At 31.7% G+C, this 22,098-nt stretch overlaps 1 protein-coding gene across 3 annotated transcripts in view; it reads right to left on the reverse strand.

Annotated features, from left to right (window-relative positions):
• Positions 1-22,098, reverse strand: part of fmt (phosphatase 6 regulatory subunit 1-like protein fmt) — a 400,722-nt gene that overhangs the window by 258,486 nt on the left and 120,138 nt on the right. For all 3 annotated transcript variants that reach the window (XM_089598239.1, XM_089598237.1, XM_089598238.1), the window contains one exon: positions 8,688-8,934. In XM_089598239.1, coding sequence (XP_089454365.1) covers positions 8,688-8,934 — 247 coding nt within the window. The remainder of the gene's footprint in view (positions 1-8,687; positions 8,935-22,098) is intronic.

Below are 22,098 nucleotides of genomic sequence, written 5' to 3' on the forward strand. Positions count from 1 at the left end.
TTGCAGGCCCAGTTTATATCTAAGTATTACTATGATCAAAAAATCAATACACGTCGTGTTAGAGAGGGAGAAATGGTTTTCATGCTCAAAGAACCGCAAATAAAAATTCGACAATCAATATAAAAGTCCATTTGAAATAATAAAAGCGCCACGTAATACTAAAAAGGGGCGACACTATAAAAACAACCTACATTCACAAAATACAATGAACATCGTAAAAAATATCTGCCTAACAACTACAAAAGACCGTAAAATACATAGTAAACCAACCCTTCTTTTTTTTGTTCGGCCTTCGGACGTAAAAAAAAGAAGGTATACCATAGTAATAATATACTAGGCGAGCTACAGATCCAATAACCAAAATATTTGAAGCTTTACCACTTCAAACGGTCTCCTTCTTTTAGGGCTCGGACAGAACCATCAGCAGAAGATAAATTAGTTGAATTAAGAACAATCTGAGCCTAGTTATTGTGATGTTCTGGTACTAGGTTGCCGAGGTTGAGAATCATGCAGAATACTGTTAACAAGAAAACGTATTATGAAATAACTTAGCCGTTAGTATTATATAATGAGTATATCGTACACCGTTACAAGTACTGAGCTGTCCTAGGCACGTCTTACCTGTAAGAGAGCCAACGGCGAGAACGACTCATAGTGCGGGTACACTATTTGGCTATAAACCTAATAGTCGTCATACTTATACAATGAGTACACACACTGTTAACTACTTACACATGTGTGTCGCATCGAGCTAGATCGCTTACATACACCACAGTTATACAAAAAATAGGCCAGATAGTTTTTTCGAGTCCGGTACGGAGCATCACACGATTCAAACACATCAACGCTGCAAGAACAAGGAAAAAATCTGCTAACTGCACGGAAAACTCTAGCAAAATTCAATATTATTTCTGACCAATATGGATACAACAAATGATGGATGCCAGTAAGAGCATAAAACTAGCACTGTACGAAACGAATCGAATTGTAGACATGCTTTACACAGAAAAGACGATAGTGATAGAACACATCGATACACCCAAACGTAGGTTAGTTACGTCTTTTGTCGCTTGAGGGTTACGATGGCTTAAGGACTACGATGACTCTTCAGCTCATTAGATGAGGATGAGTATAATCAGTTAAAAGGAATGCTTAAATCAGCAGAAAATAACACAGCCGACTTGACTTACTCACTTTCTGAACAAACCCATGTTATTAAAACATCATACGAATGCCCATATGAAGGATTTCTCCTGAAATGTCCTCAGCAGTTGAAAAGCCATAAAATCTCCTTATTTTCAATGATTTTTTAAACCATAAGATACACTTGTAAAAAAAACTCGACATAATTTCAACATATTTCTCCCTTAGCTTTCTGATGTGACCATTTGTTTTTTAAATTTTAGACAACTAACCCTCAAAAAATCAAGAACAAGTAAAAAACATGACATATCTCAAAAAAGGCGTTTTTTTTTTTTTTTTTTTTCAATCGAAAGATCAGGTATTTTTACGTTAGAAATTACTTAGCCCAAAATGTAATTGAGTTTATTTACCGCACTATCAAATTAAAAACAAAGTAAGGATCTTGCGTGCAACAAACGCGTGCGCCCTTGCCTGTACTGGATTCATTCCTCAATAACAACTAAGTTCCCACGCAATGGGTATCAAACAAACCTAACCTGAGTATCGTTGTCATGTATTTTCGTAAACAAAGGTTGTTATTAAGGTAATAGAGGATGATTTATTTGGACAAATTGATTTCTTAGGTGACTATCCATGCTTGTTGCAAAATTTTGATACATGCAACAGCTCATTTACAAGCTTACAATTTTTTTAGTGTTATCATGGACAACACGTTAATGCAATCCTCTTGAAAAAAAGAATCATTCAGTTCGTAAAAATCTGGTAACGTTTCCAAAAAAACTTCGGTAAACGTATTGTGTTCCTTCGGAACCACTGATTTACATATCATGCCAAAGGAATATTAACGAACAGCAAAAGCAGGGATTTGTTTAAACTCCACTCAAAAAGAAATAATTAATGAAGGATAGCATCGTTGTTCTACAACAAATAAACCATAAATTTAAATCGAGATCATTAAAAGAAGTAAGAATTTGCTTGTTCACTCTTGAGCCTCGAAACTGGACTTATAATATGGTCGCTATTATTTTATGTACTGAAAGAGAAGCAAGGATTTTAAAATAGGTCTTACCAAGTTTACTCAGTTAAGGCCAGCCTATTGCATTTTAGCAAGTAGTGGTACTCACGTAGTACACTGAAAGAAGTGCACAGCTCATAGCAGCATGCCACACCATCTATCTTAAGGTGATATCACGTCACAGCCACGCAAACTGCTTAGCAGACTCTAGGAGTATGACATGCACTCTTACAGCTAATGGGAAAAAAGCAGCTTTGCGAAGAGTGACGATCATTGCTATCCATTCTATATAATATAGTCGTGCTTCCGCCCTTGCTGATCGTATTATTGTATCTGTGGTATGGTTTTTTTTTGTAAGAAAACCGAAAGAAAACCGAAGAAAAAAACACGCACAACGTTAATTATATTAGAATTTTGTAATAATATTTTTTTAACGTAAGCACACACTTATTTGTATGTTTATGTATTTTTTGGTTAAAAACAAGAATAGCAACACATAATACTTAAATTTTTTTAGTATTTTTATGTACAAAACTGTACGAGGCGTATGCGTTAGCACACACTAGGCTCGGATAGGGTGATTGGGAAAACACAATAAAACACAATAAAATTAAACAGCATAAAAATAACAACTTTTAATGTCACTCACAGGCCAAGAAAACACAGTTAATATACACAAAAATTGTAAAGGTCAAATTTATACCGGAGAAAATAAATACTGTCTATATTCTTAAAGCAACGAACTATTGAAATATATAAAGGTGAAGAATGTAGAAAGAAAAGAGTCAAGTTGAATAACACGATATGTAAACACGCACTGGCCTTGAGCTCGCAAGAGATTTTGAAAGTTACTCGAAATAAATGTGAAACTGAAAGCACTGATGAAGTATAACTGATTGAAATATTGAATAACTGTAAACCACTGTCTATAAAAAATGCACAATTACTGTCTGTGAAAATACACAAGAGTTTCACTGAGTCTTGCTGTTGATAATCACTGGTAGTTCGATGAGATTAACTATTTGAGCTGGTCTGCAAATTATGCAATGAGCAACTTAAACAAAGCACTAAGTGCACTGCACTGCACAACTGAGTTTTGTCCACTGTATAGCGAGAGTTAATCAGAAGATTTACACTAGCATTTAAGGTGATGTATGCACCTTTGAATGCTAGAGTTTGGCAACGTAACTTAAGAGAGTCTTTCTTCGATGAGAGCTGAATATAATCTGGCGCTTACAGTATACAAAGCTTGCCGCGTGAATACGCACACACACACCTGCAGCGCGCCAAGTCGACCAAGCGCACACGCACAGAGCGTTGAGCCAACAGAGACTACAAGTGTACACAGTGTACACAAAAGCCAGGCCTACTGTCGGTCGCTCTCATTTCCAACAAAAACAAATGCATAATACTGTTGATTCGTCATTTTGGTAAAAGCAAGGGCATTCGCGTTCGTTAAGCACAAATAAATCCTCACTTTGTTTTTAATTTGATAGCACGATAAACAAACTTAGTTACAATTTAGACAAAGTAATTTCTGACGTATAAAGACCTGATTTTTTGTTACAAAAAAAAAGTTAACGAAAAATGCCGTTGATGAGATATTTCATATTTTTTTCTCGTTTTTTGGTTTTTAGAGGTTAAGTTACCTAAAATTTTAAAAATAAATGGTGACATCAGAAAGCTGAGGAAAAAATACGTCGAAAATGATGTCAAGTTTTCTTCACACGTTTATTTTATGATTAAAAAAAAATCATCCAAAATAAAGTCATTTTTGGGTGCCCATTGTGTGTTGTGCCATGTACCAGCTTCTGGCGCAGACCTCACCCTTCTTCTATAGGAAAAGCTTGCAGTTGTAGGCCTCATATTAAATCATCAGCTAAATAGTAATAGGTGCATTTTTTCGGTTGTATATGCCTTGTTCTGAATTGCGTTGTTTTCTTCACAGGTAGCCATTTTCATGTCAAACCTTTCATTATTCCTGCTGTCTTGTTTACCCATAAACAATCTTGCACAAATTAGTTGAAGCCCCCAACCCCCCACCATTTTCATAACGTGATCTCTGTAGGTGTGATTATGATACGCACAGAAGAGAGAAGCAATAAATGCTATTTGTTGTTGGGTACGTCCTCCTTAGCCAGTTTCCTTTCACCTATCTTTGACAAAATATCAAGAAAAAAATATTTAGATCCATCTCATACTTGTAATCTTAATATGTATAGTGATTTTTGCTAACGCTGACAATTTCAATTCAAATGTGTGCGTGCGACATCCCAGTTGAAGTTTAATTTAACCCGTTTCTAGTATCATCGTCACATATTAAGCGATACCTCAACATTAAATGTAAAGGTTTGTTTATTGTGTAAAGAAAACACTAAGCTGTTAGAAGGTTCTAGTCAATACAAATATGCTTCTTGTAGTCTTGCCATCCTTATATCGTAGCCTTTACACAGTGCCCCACGATTAATCGCTAGTCTTATTTCGCAAACCAAATGCTCTTTATCATCACGTATAGTTTAAAATCGAACAATCTTATCACGGGCCTTATTTAAATACATTGCTGCTCACGTCAGTTACCGTTGTTGAAGTACTTATGAATCTCCCTGTACGTACATATAAATGTAAAACACAATAAACAAAAAGACACAATATAACTAATTGTAATAAATAATCAAACGTTTGATTCCAGCAAAACTAGATCAGGATACATGATAGTAGACACTCCAATAACGTCGATGACAGCCAGGTACTTTCTTAAAGGGGAACGACTACGGCGTACAACATGATGCCCATAAAGCTCAAACCATGATGTAAGAGCATGCAGCACAATTGAACCAAGCGAATTCTTTTCACTGCTGTTGGCTCAACGAAAATTTCCTACATAGGAACAGGGATTGTTAGACAGAACCATCACAAATGGAGCATTGACACAAAAAAAAATTTTTTAAATACTTACTGCACGTATACTTTTTACCTTATTATGTAAACTAATGTTTAAACCACAATATATTTACCACCTGGGCAACAACATAAAACAATAACAATAAAAAATAATTACGACACAATAGCAACACATTATAGAACCCACTACACGTAAAGAATCAAAGGAAACAAATGCTTATTAAACTTAGATGATACGTTTCATTAAAAGTAAGAAACGTAATTACAGATTGTATGGTTGTGAAAGGCCGTGTCGAGTACCCATTTCAATTTGGATGTCCTTTTTACGAAAGATTTTAAAATACTATTGAAAAAACTAATGCTACAAATCGGTACACAGGCTCATTAGCAATTTGTTTGTAGAGAATCTATGTACCTACACAAAAAAGGAAATAGCTAGGAGTGTGGTGTAAGGTGACAGCTGAGTCTTTAAAAAAAATTCATTTCACATTTAGGGCACTGTTTATATTACTAACCATCGTAGAAACTAATTTAAACACGTCCTTTTACACCAGTCGCAGAACACACTTTCACCACAACAAATAAGCACTAACACAATAACATATCGCATATAAGTTGTACACAAAAGGAATACAATGGGAAACGCAAAAATTTAAGAGAAGTCATCTACAGCAATACTCTAAAATCACTGTCAACAACAATGCATCACGACACAGCAACTTGCAGAAAACCTAATAGCTAGCAAAGGTGCAAATGAACGACGATCCGACGAAATGCAGTAAGATGCCTAACGCGAATGGCGCCAATGTCGAACGCCACAGCTACCTGTGCTTAAGGATTTATTTATTTTCCTTTACGATAAGACTGCGTGTCACATACAAAAAGCAGAAAAAAATACAGCAGAGACGTAGCCGAAGTTACTTTAGCAAAAAAAAAGTCAAACACTACGATACAAGAAAATGACTACTGCAATTGGCACATATAGAGAGAAAGAAAATGCCTCTGCACTGTCACTTTCCCAAAATCTAAATAGAGAAGACAGCGATTGAAAACTCAGAAAATCACAGACGTTTCACATCAAATTTTCCTTTCATTACCTTCCCATATTCCTTCAATGGTACTGGCAGTACGCTGTGTGAAGCTAAATGTCATACTCAGCAAAACGTGATCAATCACACATACTGTCATAATAAATGCATGGCTGCATCATCACACATTACTCCTAATACATGAGCAGCCGGATAGAGCTACCAATCTTAACACAATCCTTTATTGCAGGAAAAAAAACAAGCATTTTTACATAGTAGAAAAATAATAATAAACAATCAAAACAAAAAACCAAAAAAAAAAAAAAAAAAAAAAAAACAGATAGGGACGAGAACCTGCGGCCGTCAGATGTGTTACGAATGACAGTTAGCTTTAGCTCGAAACGTCAATGTCCTTACATGCAAGTTGAAATGCGCAAACACAGGTGGCCATTGCCACCACGTTACTGAGAATCACTCCTTGATACTCCTACATGATCGCAACAGTTTTGCATCAGCATTAGTAAACGCGGAACTCTTGCTTAAATGGGATTCCACGGAAACCATCACTATGTAAGATTTCTCCATACAATAGTAGTGCAAAGTGATATAAAGAGGACAACAAATAATGTAGAGAATATACGACGAGACTTTGTCTCGTTACCTTACTTAAATAAACGATGGGAAAGAACCCTAACAAAGACATAAGGGATATGAGACTTCTATACTTATATTTGTGACAGTACTATTCTCAAAGTTGAAAAAAAAACTTTTTTAATTGTGTACCTGGTTGATAAAAAAATTTGTATCTTGAAAATCTAAAAGAGTGTATTACGGTGTTTGTTGAACGTGCCGTTCTGCTCCCAATTGTTTCCATGATTATGTTTTTACGTTATTCGTTCGAGGCGCCCAACAGTCTGTAACGATCGTCTTAACGATATAGACTGAGCCTGATGAGGTTGGCGTTAAGACCAACGAAACGTTGCTCAAACTAACACCTGACTTTGGAGTTTTTATTCTCACTCCTAAATTAGCTCTTACTGATCGTGTGCTTATGCACAAAACCTCAAGAAATCATAAAAGAGTGTATTATTACTTTAAAAGTTTTTCTTACTTCTTTAAAAAATCTTTACGTAAAAAGATTTACAAAAACATATCCCTATTAACTATTTCTTTACCATATACGTGGTGTTTTGTAAGGACCTTTTCTTCAACACGTGGTAACACCTGTGTTTTAGAGTGAGTAACTAAAAATTTTGTTATAAATTTTTTACTGATCTCTGAGACTTTCGTTAAATCTCTACTTAGAACGACACGTAGCATCCACTTAAGACTTCATACGATATTTTCATTTTCAATTCTTCGTATTAATTAAAGTAGAATTATATGGTTTGATTATATAAATACATGTAAAACTCGTAGCGTCATAACATGAAACCTATTTGAAGATACCTAGAGTATAAAAGCTAGATGTGATACATGCTAGCGATTCAGCTTCCGATTTGCAATGCATAATTTAGCTGGCAAAGTACATTTTGTTCGTCAACCTACAAATGTTTTTTTTGCACTATGAGATGACCATTAAAAGTCGATGCACAAGTTAAAATTAGATTTCTTGTAAATATCCATTTTCTACAATGGCCTCACAAAACAGTTTTTTTCGTCGATCTTAAGACATCTATGGTCATGTGACTAAAGTCTTTTTGTTTATAGTTTAATTAGTAAAGACACGTTACGTTGTCAGTTGAATTGTTGGTTTTAAAAACTATAAGTTGCAACGCTTTAAAAAAAGCTTAACATGAATCTTATTTGTGTATAAAAAGTAGCTATGTAATAATTCTGTCATATCTCATACAACACATATTTTTAATTGAAAAACTAAATTTCGAACCATAAGGCAGTTGTATACATTATGGCGTTCAAGTAAATAGCTGATTTGAAAAATTTAGCATAGTTGACAGTAATAGAAAAACTCAAGAAGTAAAATATAGTTCGTACGTTTGCAAAGACAAATGAGTGCTAAAATATAAACAAAATTTTGGTCTTTTTAAGTTATCAGTGGGTAGATAATAAGATTTTCATGAAGTTTTCTTTTAGTTTTGTAACAGTGTCGATCGCGAGAAAAATGACTTACATAAATAATATTTATAAGAAACTTTCAAAATAACATCAATGTATTTATTTTTTACAATGAATACTACCACTTTAGAAAATCAAAGCTCAACAATTTGGAAGAATTCAGTTAGAGAAAAAAAACTCGTCTTATTAGGCTCGCATAGAAACTGAGAATTTTATATAATGCGATAGATATTTGTTTTTAAATGTACGATGAGCTTAAGGGATACGTAAGAATTAGAAATTTTTTAAATTAACAGCATACTCAGTGTTACAACATTACAATGACAATAATAACATTTTATTCCTTATTTATGTAACTTATTTAAATAGCCTTTAATGTTGGAAATAGCTAACTTAATAGGGTAAGACTTTTTTAAGATATATTCTATGAATATAAGTCTATGCTCATGCAAAGTCAAAATTTTTATTACCACACCGAATTTTGTCATGCTACTCATCAAACTGTTAATAATTTTTTTACTTACTTGTGGTGGTTCAGTTAATAACTGATTGAAATACCTTAGGTAAGGTATAACGATTAAAGCTAATTCATTACGTAGTTCATCTTCAACAATGTTAGAATAGGAAACTCCATAGTTATCACTGCTTTCTATGAATGAACTTACTTTTTTACCAATTACATTAATTAATATTCTTACTCCACCAACAATACTGCTTTCGACTTTTTCTCCTGACAGTATTGTTTCTAACAGCAGTTTTATTGTTTCCTCTCTAGAAAAAAATCAGAGAATTATTTTAGTTTAAAGACAGTACATAAAAATTCACACGGCAAAATTGCAGTTCTGACCATATTACAACCTGTAGAACGAAAAATAACGCAATAATTTTTTTTCGAACAAACAGTTGCATACATCGATAAAATTATGCAACATTACGTTAACTTGACTAATACTCTAAAAGAGGGAAATTCATTGTATGTACTACAATATGTTGTATCATTATTGACATAGGTATTATACTTACAGTAATTTATACATATGAATATGTTGACTTGAATGCCTCTAAATAATTACATGAGTTGTTTACTAAAAAATGTCATACTTTTACGTAAAAAATAAGAACTCTGAAGCAGCATTTACAATTATCTTCATAATTATTACTTAGCCATGTAGACTTTAAACAAGCTAGAAACTATCAACCTGGGTTCACTTCCATTTATAAAAAAATTGATATAACTGAAGGCATTTTTTAAAAGGTTTTAATAGTATTTTAAGAGTTTTATTGATACATACTACAGCCTCTTCATTCGTTGTGTGATCGGTGACAATGGTTAACGTAGTTCGTTTAGCAGGTTTTTAAAAAACCAATTGCACTAAGTTTTAGAAATGATGGATTCAAAAGATGTTACATTATGAAACTGATCTAGAATAGTACTTATTAATCCAATTATCACAACTCTAATAAAAGACTGTACTTGGTGTTAGTTAACGGAAAGTAAAATAATAATAAATCTACAAAATAATGTTACATGTTGCATAAGTTTTTTATTTAAATGATTTTTTATTTCGGACTTATTTTTTTATTTTTTTGTTTATTTACATACATTATAATATTTATCACAAGAATTTCAATCACCTGAAATTATAAGTAGTTTTAAATAGCGATTCTGTAGCCTCAAATTTCCTATTGCTATCAACATTGGAAGATGTAACCACCAAGCATTTTTTTTATGCCATGTCAGCCAAAATCATTTGAAACGACACTGAATTTGACCTAGCTTCGATAATGATAACTTATTTTACCGAGATGAGAAACGTATTCAAAACAATACTAAAACTCACTATATTTACACTCAAAATTGTAAAAAATTATATAATGAACTCAACTTATCTTAAGTAAAAAATGGTTTTATTTAAGTGACTCGGATTTTACATTTAGGTAGAACGAAAATGGAAGCTGCGTACAGTTTTTAAGTGTAAGATTTAAGAACACGTATAAAGATTCCTGTACTACAGAAAACGCTGGTCTTTCATAAGTACAAGAGAAAGTGACGTACGTTTTTTGGCTGTTTTTACGATCTTATGCAAATGCCATAGTTTTTCGGTGACGTTTAGTAATATATACTGCTAAAAAACTTACCACACTTAAAAAGGTTTGAACATCAAACTACTAAATTCACTGATTAAAGTCAAAAAAATCATAAAACATTTAAAGATACTGCTATAGCAATGATATTAACGAAATATGATACTCAAATTGATGATATATTCAAAGAAGCTACCATTATGTTGCTCTTTTACTTGAAACCATTTTGTGCGTGGTTCTTACTTTCAGAAAATATTTTCGGTGAAAACATTTGGAATAAATGTAAAACGCATTTTGCAAAATATTTCATTTTTTATCAAAAAAATTTTGCACTTTTGCACGTAACTCGAATTCTTGCAACGAAAGACAATTTTCGTAAATCGTTAATTTTACATACACCTAAAAATATTTATTGTGTACAAAAATAGATATCTTGAAGGAAGTTGCTTTTTGTAAAAAAAAATGTTCGAATCGCTCAAGAAAAGCGTGGAAAGAGAATTAAGGGGGAGGGGCAAACATTTATCAATATTTATCTTTAAATAATAAGGTTTTAAATGACATAATAGGTGAAATAAAGACATATTATAGTATTGATGAAGCGACATCTAAAGGAGTTGACCAATCCAACAATAATGTCTTTATTAATATTCCGATGGAAAGAATAAATAATATTGGTGAAGATCTACCACCTCATGAACTTAATTTAAAAATTATAGCACTCGTTACGTTAATAAGAAATTTAAGTTTAGCAGATAGTCTATCTTACTAATATATAAAACAAAGTCGCTAAAACCGTCGTAATCGCTAACCGCGAAAACTACTAAAGCGATTTTGCTGAAATTTCGCAAACTGATTCTTGATAATTCCGAAATGGTTTTCGTATATTTTTTCTCTTGATAAAGTTAATAACAATAGAGATAAATAAGCTCTAAGTTTTCCTAAAATAAGTTAGCTTCGCGCTTAAATTCAGTAGGATCCACTAGGTGGCGTCAAGGTAAAATTGAAGCCACCCACAATCAAAGATAGTGAAGAGTGGTTATACAATGCCCCATCGCATTGTTGATTATCGTAGTCGTTCATCGGCAGTGCACAAAGAACAGAGTTGTTAATCGTGCAGTTGGGCATTCCGGCTACCGATGACACTCTTCTTTCGTGGGCAAGCGAAATAAATCAGTTTTAACCTTGGATCACTAATACAACCGAGTGCCACGGAAAAAAGGGCGTTAGGAACGTCAACGTCTCCGATGGAATACCAGGAGACATGTCTAGCCAGAACATAACCTGCTCCAACACTTCAGAGTTCTGTAGCCGTTCAACCATCCAGCCTGGTGTCGTCGGATATTTTCTACTTTAAATACAAGCCAGGGAAGAGGGCCCTGAAGAATACGGGTAGCCACAACGGCCTCCTTCTTAGTGATCGTCCCAACGGCATACCTACAGGGAAGGTATTCTTCAGGCCCACTTACCTAACTAACGATGAGCGGTTGGTTATCATATTCATAATAACAACCAATAAAAGATTAACGTGTCTGTCTATTTTCCTAATGGGCAGTATGGAAAAAATAGATAAAAATATACCAAACTGGGTCAGTACGACAAGGAACTATTGAACAAGATATTTAATAAATTTCACATAGAAATAAAGGAAATTTCGACTCCTTATCAGAGGGGGCTAAGGAAGAGCAAAAATAAGCGGGAAGAGACAATAAAGGGGGGAGGCAAGCAGACGTCAGAACAAATTGAAAGGCAGCATGGGGAGCTAAGGAAGGGTGATAAAAATTTTATTAGGTGTTCAGAACATCACAATAAAAACGATTTTGCCTTGTTTTAAGGGGGGCTGAGAAGATTGTGAGGGGAGCCAAGGGGAGTTAAATTATGACTACCAGGGGCTTAATAAAAAGTTTATTTGGTCAATTTCCCATTGAAATGAAAACAATTTTCCCTTGTCTTGAGGGGGGCTGAGGGTGGTCAAATATGAGTGAGGTGGACCGAGGAGGGGAGTTGTGGACTATTTTGGTGATATGAACTGAAGATATATATTATAGAAAGAAGATTCCTGTATTGACTTTGTGCCCCCCTCCCTGCCCCGCCATAAAATATGGGAGAATTTTTTTGTTTCTTCTTCAACTTGTCAAGACTTTATTTATTCTTAGGTCCAACCAATCCCTTCGCCTAATTCAAGAAACCCCCGCAACTTTTCCAACGCCTCCCCCCGCACCGCATTTCGCTGTTATTGATTTATTTTACATTTGTTTTTGTTGATCATTTTGAGGTAAGAGAATCATTTCGTATGTTTTAATTTTTATATGTTCACAATTTTATGTTATTGTTGGTAATTATAAGCTAGCCAATTTTCTTTAATGTACAAAAAACTCAATCATAATTATTTTATAGAAGGTAGGCAAGCAGAGAGCACAGGGAGACGGAGCTTTACTTGTCCATATGTAAAAAATGATCGTATACGAAAGTGCTCCTGTAGAGTTAGAAGTCATTGATTCATTGTAATTATATTCATGCAAATATATATCTCTATAATATATATAGTTGGCTGGGTGAGGGATTTTATACAATCCTAAACGGCACTCCTACAATCTCCAATAGCCCCCGTTTCTACCCCCAGTTCTACCTTCTGCAAAATAAGGGAAATTCCATTACTTTCTTCTATATTTTGACTGATTACGATTTTTCAAACGTATGAATAAATAAGTACATTTTATTTACATATGTTTACAATTTGTTTTATTTGTTAACTTTTTTAGTATGTAACTTTGATCAGAGGAAAAAATTTTTCGTAGTTCATTTGAATCATATTTATTATGTTTAATGAATGTTCAAATTTTGAAAATATAAAAGATAAATTAATTTAATATTACCATTAATAGATCCCGATTTCTATCCTGACCCCCTAACCTTCCTACAGCTTACAACACCATTTTAAGAGAACCTGACTGAGACCCCACTGAGCTTTACGGACCTTGATATGTATACATACGTGTGCGTGTCGTATATGTATTTATACACGTACGTGTTTACATTTTTTCACATATGTAGGCAATTTTTTAGATCTTTATAATAATTTTATTAAAGAGCAATTTGGAACTTTGACAAAAATTGTAAAGAAAAACCAAATATCTAAATGTACAAACATTTACATTTAATTACATACGTTGACAAAATTACCAAATTCAAACATGATTTTTTCACAAAAAAAAGGTCACAAAAAACAAACATACGATTAACTATTAACAGCAAAATGTGTTGCTATCATAGATTAAAACTTAGGACAATCAAAACACTTTGATTTGTGCGTATACCCTACGGAATTACCAGATTACTGTTCTAAGAAAATATTCTCAGGTTAATTCTTTTATTTTATTAATCAGACGGTAAGAACATTATTTATTTTTTTTAAAGATTTTAACAAGAGTACTGGTAATGTTAAAAATAACTTAACGAAAAATAAAAAACTTACTATGTTTTAACATTATGAATACTGAGTATCTTACTAATCAAATACCGAGAATTTCAGCCGGCTATATTATAACGGAAAACTGACCCACGAATTTTTTATTCTAATATCATAAATCTAAATTCTAAATTTTTATACATACCTCATGTAAAACACAGTCCTCGTACGGTTTATTCTACTCAGAAGTAAACAAAAACTTTCCAAGATGTTTTTCAAACGTACTATGTTTTAAACTACATTCCAAGTAATAGATAACCGAGGTTATGAAAAAAAAAAAAAATAAATTAAATTTCAGGCACATAGTTTACCTCATGCACACATTTCAATAACCATACATCATGGCAAAGAAATATTGCCTCTGAACGAATTGATACATTTAATTCTACCAAAATTTTTTTGGGTCATGCATAACATAAAAAATTAGTCTTTCAACATATGTTTCCCGAACCTCGTACACAACACAGTCCTCGTATGGTTTATTTTACTCAAAAATGTACAAAAATCTTCGAAGGTGTTGTTCAAACGCACTACATTTCAAAATATACTTCAAATAAACGATTACCCGCAATATAAAAATAAAAAAAAAAGATATTTAAAAAACATATTTACAAAAGTTAGACAAAAATATTATTTTAGTAGGTAATAGAAAGGCTGTACCATATAATAAATTCTAGCGATGAAATATAAATGTTACATGAACGTTAAACGTAGTGAATCAATTCGAAACATAACATATATTTATGACTTCGTTCATGGAGGTAGTAACAGAGCAAATATTAAAATTCAAAAATCAAAAGACGAAGGAAAGAAAAATTTTAATTTGATGAGAAATTATGTTGATGCTAGACATGTAGGACTAATAAAAACAGCTTGTAGACTACCAGAATTTTCAAATTGTACTAGAATTCGAATAGTTGTAGATTTTTCTCTCCACCTTGGAAACAAACAAAAATTTATATTCCATAAAAATCATTTTTAAAATAGTATAAAACCAAATGCAACTAACACCTCTGATAAAATAAAATAAACATATTTATTTTTTAAAATCAATAAAGTATGTAAACATTCCACAATATTACATTTTTAATTACAAACTATCAATAAAGAGTTTGAAAAATGAAATAAAAATCATTGCAGTAGGTATAATAGGTAAACAAATTTTCCGAACAAATCATGAAAGGTTTTTTTTAATTTCTTTGAAAAAGAAAAAATGGTGCATAATCTTTCGACGACATTGAAATATATAAAAAAATTTAATTCTTGATGTTCAAAGATACTGCAACATGAGTAAGTTTCATCGATCATGATTCTCAAATCAATAATACTTTCAAAGAAGCAACTACTTCTAGGTTTTCTTATCAATTAAAACAGTTTTTGGCGAGGCTTTTAGTTCCAGAAATATTCAAAATAGAAAGATTCACAATGAATATGAAAAAATACGACAGAAAATTATGTTGATAATGAAGATAAACGCGCTTACTTACGTACTAACTAAATTCTAAAATTAGAAGTTAAATTTTGTATACGGTTTGATCAAAGTAAGTTACATAAAATTTTATGGATTAGAAAATATCTTTAAGGAAAGAAATTTTCGACTCATAAAAGAAAAAATAACAAGTAGATAAGTTGATTAATTAGTATGAAGCTTTATCGATTCTAAAAAAAGCCTTAGAAATTTGACAGAAATTTAAGAGATATATATTATGAATAAATGTATTTCAGAAATAAATTTATTACATTAGGAAAAAATTTTCGTCAAATTCTTAAATGTATAAAAAACAGTAATAACATTATTATTATTTAAGAAACTGTTGAATAGTTATTTTCATAAATATTTAAAGTTATCAATTTAATATTTGTTCTCATTATAGAGAATAGGTATCTTATAATGTATGTTCTAAAATATTGAGTTATATTCATTAGTAATGCTGATTGAAAATTTAAGTATACCAGACGGTTTACGAAATTTTACTCGATTAGGAATTACTAAATTATTTAAACGCAACGTAGAAGGAGAAATATTAGCTAGAGAAAGAAATGGACTCACAGTTTTTATCTCAAAAATAACTTTAAACACTTGAAATATCTCTTTACTACCTTTTATTTTATATCTTACCAAAAAAAATGTCGATAATCTGATAAATACTTTCTGAAGATCAAATTACTTCCTCATGTTGATACTGTTTTATAAGTCACAGAGATGAATATTTAAAATTCGCAAAAAATTACAATGCAACAAATATTCTCACTGCAATAAATACCTATGAATAATGAAAAATACTTACTAAAAAAGGAATGTCGATAATCTGATAAATATTTTCTAAAGATCTTACCACTTTCTCGTGTTGATTCTGTTTTATAACTGACAGAGATAAAAATTTAAAATTTGCAAAAAAATACAATGCAATAAATATTCTCAATGCGATGAATACCTACAAATGATAAAAAATGAACGAAAAATATTCATATCAAGGCATACCGTATTACTACTCAGTATAAAACACATTATAATCAATATATTGCATTCCATAAAAATAAAAGAAACTACATGTATGAATGTAGAAAATCTTCTGAGGATGATTTGAAAGTTATTGAAATTAACATCAATATGACAGTTTTCGTCTTCATAAATATTACCATCACAACTATTTGTAGCATTATGTCTACTTTCATTTTTTATATTATTATCAGTATTGATATTATTCATTTTACTATTGTTGCGATTATTATTATGATTATGATTATTATGATTATTATTATCATTGTCATTATTATTGCTATTAATATTATTATTCTCAACATTACGCTGATCATCATTATCATTAATATTGTCATTACGATGAACACAATTATCATCATTATCATGTAGATCAATTACCCGTCCTACAAATTGGTTGAAAAAAAAATTCAATATCTTTTTTTCATTTATTAATAAAAATTAATTGAGAGTACATAGAAATCTGCCTTCCCATGTAAAAAAGCCGTAAGTAACAAAAATATTGGAATTCGACGTGTCGTTAACGGGGAAAAAAGCCGTAACAGCACTTACACTTTTTTTACTCGATATTAGTCAGCGAGAAAGGCTAGTAATGTCACACTAAAAAAATCTCTTGCACTTACGCTTTTCTTTCCTTAGAGCCAGCGTAAGGCAGATCTCTTCGTACAAGAAAAAAAAAGCGTAACTACAAAGCAGCAGCAAATTTCATGTGTATACATACGTACACGCTGGCTCTGCAGCAGCTAATACGACCGACGGATAGTAGCGTCATAATATATAATCATTAGAGTTATAAAATAAAAGAAAACTTGTATATTTTTTAATAAATTTTAAAAAATTATTTCACATGAATACTTACTCTTTGTGTAACAGTCTAACCTTCATTACTATTAGCATTTTTTCAATGTAAAATTGTTTCATATTTAAAAAACTTCCAATAATGTATTTTTTACTTTGAAGAAATGAAATTAATAATAATACTACAATAATGTCATGAAACATTAAAATAGCAAGAGAAAAAATCGACTTAAACATTTTCCATTCATTAAGGTAACTCCCTTGTCTACTGCTCTAGTCAAGTAGGAGAGTTTCACTTGTGTATGTATACGTATATAAGTACATTAGTGTTGTTATTCTGCTACCGTCTGTCATTTATAACCATGAAGCTGATTTTCACGTCTTTCTTGGCAAATACCTTTGGAAAATTCCCCATTACCAGCATTTTACATGACAGGATTAAAAAGAACATAGATTTTTCTACAAGTTCATCATAATTTATCTGCTCAGGATTTTTATTGTAAGTTAGGAAATACCTGTAAAGCTGATATTTTGGTAATCTGTTATAAAAGCTCGTGTCAAAGGTACAACTTTGAGATAAAATATCTCAACATCTTGCTTCACTTGGGGTATAAACAAGGACACCGTTCGATACAGTGGATCAAAATCTATTGAATGAAACATATTTCATTCCATAAGTTTTCGCAACCTTAAATAAATAAGTAATGCATGCATAGTTTTTCACCTATTAAAAACTATTTCTAAGGTAAACAAGGTATGATATTTTTATTTTCTGCATAATAAAGTTCATCTTCATACAGGAAATATGAAAATTTGTACTTACGGTTTTGATTTTCGGATACTTTCCCTCTAAAAAAAGCCATAACTACATTTGTATGTATTCTAATGAGACTTTTTAATGTTGGATCCCGTAACTGTGCTCATTGACTTTACCTAGTAACAAAACGTAAGTGCAGTTACGGCTTTTTTGCAAAGAAAAGTGTGTGAGTAAAAAGCCGTAAGTGCAGTATCTGTTTTCCCTTTCGGGAAATCGGTTTTTCTTCGCGTGCAGTAATTAGATCATGCTCTAATTACCTTAGAAACAGTTTTTTCGATGTTGAAAAATTCGATTTTCACCATGTTTTTAACATAAATAGTTTTTGTCAATTTTCTCAATTTGACAATATCTGTACTTACGCTTTTTTTCCGTGGCACGGCAGATTATAACTAAGAAGTAGATAATTTTAACGTGTCTTAAAATTGTAAACAAGATCATAAGATGTTCTTTAAAAATCTGCATGTTTCCTGAAAACTTCGTTATTATGGTCGGATTAGAAGAGCCCTTTCAGGGATAAGGGTTATTTTTCACCTTTAAGGAGCTCCGGTCAGCTACTGACTGGTGGCGAGCGGCACACGCATGATTTTAACTATCAAATTTAATTGTATTCACATGAGTAGTTTATTTCACTTATGTGTGCGTCGCCCCCGCTCGTCTGCTTTAAGCCTACGCGGGGCTGCCTGCCTTCGCGACTCGAGCCGATCGGTCTACTCCTCGCTTGGTTGTCTCGCGGATATCAAGTAGCCGCTTCTTCATAGCTACAAAATTAAACGCACACGAATTGTTTCTTTCGTGGTATTGCAAAGGACTTTCTGCATAGTTCCTTATTTTGGCTTTTGATCTTTTTTGCTGAATCGCCTCTTCTGCTGAACGACTTGTAAGTCAAAATTTTGCTTGTTTCTCTTCATGCTACTTTGCTACGCAATGCTCCTCGAGGAGGGTTTAGGCGACCTTCTCGCAGCAACAATTGCCTAATTTCCCCTACCCTCCTCCCAGTAATGGGAGGCCTCCCATCCCTTTCCTTGTCCCTTTCCCAAGTGCTAAGTGCCCATAGTAGTGCCCTTATTAAAAGGAGCCGGACGTAAAGCACTATAATTGAAAAAAAAAAAAAATCTATCTAACACTATTAACAAGACGATACATATGTACCAAAATTTTTGTGAAATACCTCTAGCGACGAGCTGATATTTAAGTTCTTATACCTAAAGAAACATTTTATACTTAGGTGATTTAATGACATAGAAATAGGCTTACTTTTATGAACACGGTAACAAGTAAAGGTAAATAACTTAAAAAATAGTAACATAAACATCGATTAACATAATATAAAGACAATAGCAAATTAGCCATGTTCTGTTATCTGAAACAGCATGGAAACAAACATCACTACTGCATGAGAGAATACAAGCATTTTATCGAAATTTTTCGTTTACTACGTAAGTATTAAAAAATTTATGGATGAATTGTTTAATGTTAAAAAATGGTAGTTTTCCTACGAGTTTGAAAAGTCTCTGTTTGCGAACCGAGAGGTTTGCGGTCCGAGCCGAAGGCGAGGGACGTAACGAGGTTCGTAAAGGAGACTTTTCGAACGAGTTCCGGAAAACTGCTTTTTCGCCCGAGGAAGTACCAGCCTCCCAAAACCACCCGAGGGCGGAAATGTATCATTTACTACATGAAAAATCATGCCTATATGTATATATTAGAACTTTTAGTGATGGTATTTTAAATATTTTTTTTTTCAAATTTCTTACCAAAAAATATTTTTTACATACGAATGATCTTTTTCAACTTACATAAAAATTTTTTAATTAATATTCTTGCAACTTGATAAGCCTGCATAGAATTGGCCGTAACAGAATACTCGTTTCCATAAGTATAAGGCAACATCATCAAAACTTTGACCTTGAGATTTATTAATAGTCACAGTAAATGCCACAACTATTGAGAATTGATCAAGATATAAAATAAAAGGTAGTGTATAGGTGTTTCCAGAGTTAAGAGTTATCCTTAAGAAAAAAATTTTAAGTCCAATTTTTTCTCCAGTTGGAGTTTTTCCTTTTACGTTGTATTTCAATAATTCCTTATCAGGTACGATGTACTTCTGATGTACTTCAATTAAAACATAGCATTACTATTGTACTTATTTTCAAACTGAGTTCATAAACCTATGACCTTCACTGATACTATTTAACATACATATTGAAAAACTTATACAAATATTATTGTCTGACTTATCAACCCCTCAATACCTTGTATCATCTTTCCTATACCAGGTTTCAGATTCTCCGTACAACTTTTAAAGAATTCTTTTATTTCAGGTGGTTCTTTCATAAAATGATTATGAACAGAATGACATGAAATCTTGAAGAATTATTAGTTAAATAACAATACACTACTCGTGAAAATATTAGAGTAGGCTGACAAGAACGCAAGAAAATGACATTCTAAAAATGTGCTTTTATGGCAACTAAACATTTCTTCACTTGCTATCTCGAAATACATATACTCTTGGACTTAATTATAAGATATTAAAAGAAACACAGGCGTACATTTTCCTTTTTTACGTTAAAAGCATAAGCATTTATTGCTGGTATTTTGAGGTTAAGAGTAAATTTTATGTAATCATTTCTACGAACTTTTATATGTGATATCATGATGTAAAATTTTGAATCAGTACTTAATTTTACCCAATAAACAATATTAATAACTAATCATTTGAAATTTGAGAAGTAATAATAAATATCAACTTGATAGTCACACCTTTGACTTAGGAGTCATGAAAGAACCACCTTAAGAAACTGGTATACTTATTATGTGATATAAGTTAACACTAACAACCAAACAACTTTTTAAAGCACTAAATATTTTACAACAAACAATATTTGATTTTTCTTTATTATAAAAATAAATATTGATTTGCAATTCAAAAATTTTAAATATCCTTAAAAATAATAATTTAACATTTTCTTAAATAATAATACTTTTATGACTGTTTTTTTATAAAACGAAAAATGTTACAAAAATTTCCTCCTGAAACAATTAACTTATTTCTGAAATATACTTCCGTGTTAGAAATGTCTCTCTAATTTCTGTTAACTGTTTCTAAGGGTTTTTTTGGATCATTGAAGCTTTAATTCAAGTAATCAAATCATTTTCTCATAACTTTTTGATATCATTTTTCAATTTCATTTACACCCTTCTTATATTGTTTTAGTCCAACGAAAGTCTAAAAGTTCTATGACTTGTCATACCTTTTAGAAGCAAGACTGATGCTATGCCAGTCTAAGACGTCGGCAAATTTTTTTTACATCGAGGAAAAAAAAATAACCTAATGTTTTATATAAATAAGTTATTTTCGAATCTTCAGAACCGTCATTAAAAAGAATTTTTTTTTTTTTGCCAAGTGTATAAACCATTTTCTTATCATTATTGAAATTTACGTACAATGAGCCAAACATTTCTTCACTAAAATACATTTCTTTATCAGTGAGATTTTTAGTATTTTAAATTCTTTAAGGTATGGGTAGATTGAAACATTTACATAATTCATCTACAAGTTCTAAAATTAAGTTGATGTATAAAAAAGCGCGATCATCTCTACTATCAACAAAAACTTCTGTCGTAATTTTGTATACTTATTTTGTATTATATTAATCAAGCTTATTGCGGTTGTAGTATTTTTAAATGTCCAGTATTCAATTTCTTTACAAGTTTCAATGTATTCGAAAGATGTTGAACCATTTATTCTATTAAAAATAAGCTTAACAAGGTCTTTCATGATTCTTTCAAGATATTTTGCTTGATCTACCTGTTCAACGATTTTTTTTACATTTTTTTTTTTTTTTCCTAAATTGTTGGTTTGTTATTAAAAGTGTGATATTCAGAAATTTTCCCACACTTAATCGATTTTGCAAAATAATCATTTTTGTTTAATTACATCCAAGCTGATAGTTATGTTTGATGGTTTCATACTATTTTTAAAATTCTTTCTTATCAAATATAAGTTTTTATTAGTTTCACAAAAGAACCGCTAAAATTTTAACTATTTGACCTCTAATACAAATAAAAAATTCTAGTAGTTCTCAAGCTGCTTTTTTAAGATCCACGTATCTAGAATCGATGTAACTATTTACTTCATTGAGTATTTCTGTTCCTTCGTCTTTTGACTTTTAAATTGGAATGTATACTTTATCACAGCTTCTATGAATGCAGTCATAAATATATTTCATGCTTTGGATTGATGCACAACATATAATGTTAATATAACAT

Source organism: Copidosoma floridanum, unplaced genomic scaffold (assembly GCF_036245765.1).
Source record: "Copidosoma floridanum isolate Cflo_tuat_1 unplaced genomic scaffold, Cflo_Japanese_pri ptg000006l, whole genome shotgun sequence".
Taxonomy (NCBI): domain Eukaryota; kingdom Metazoa; phylum Arthropoda; class Insecta; order Hymenoptera; family Encyrtidae; genus Copidosoma; species Copidosoma floridanum.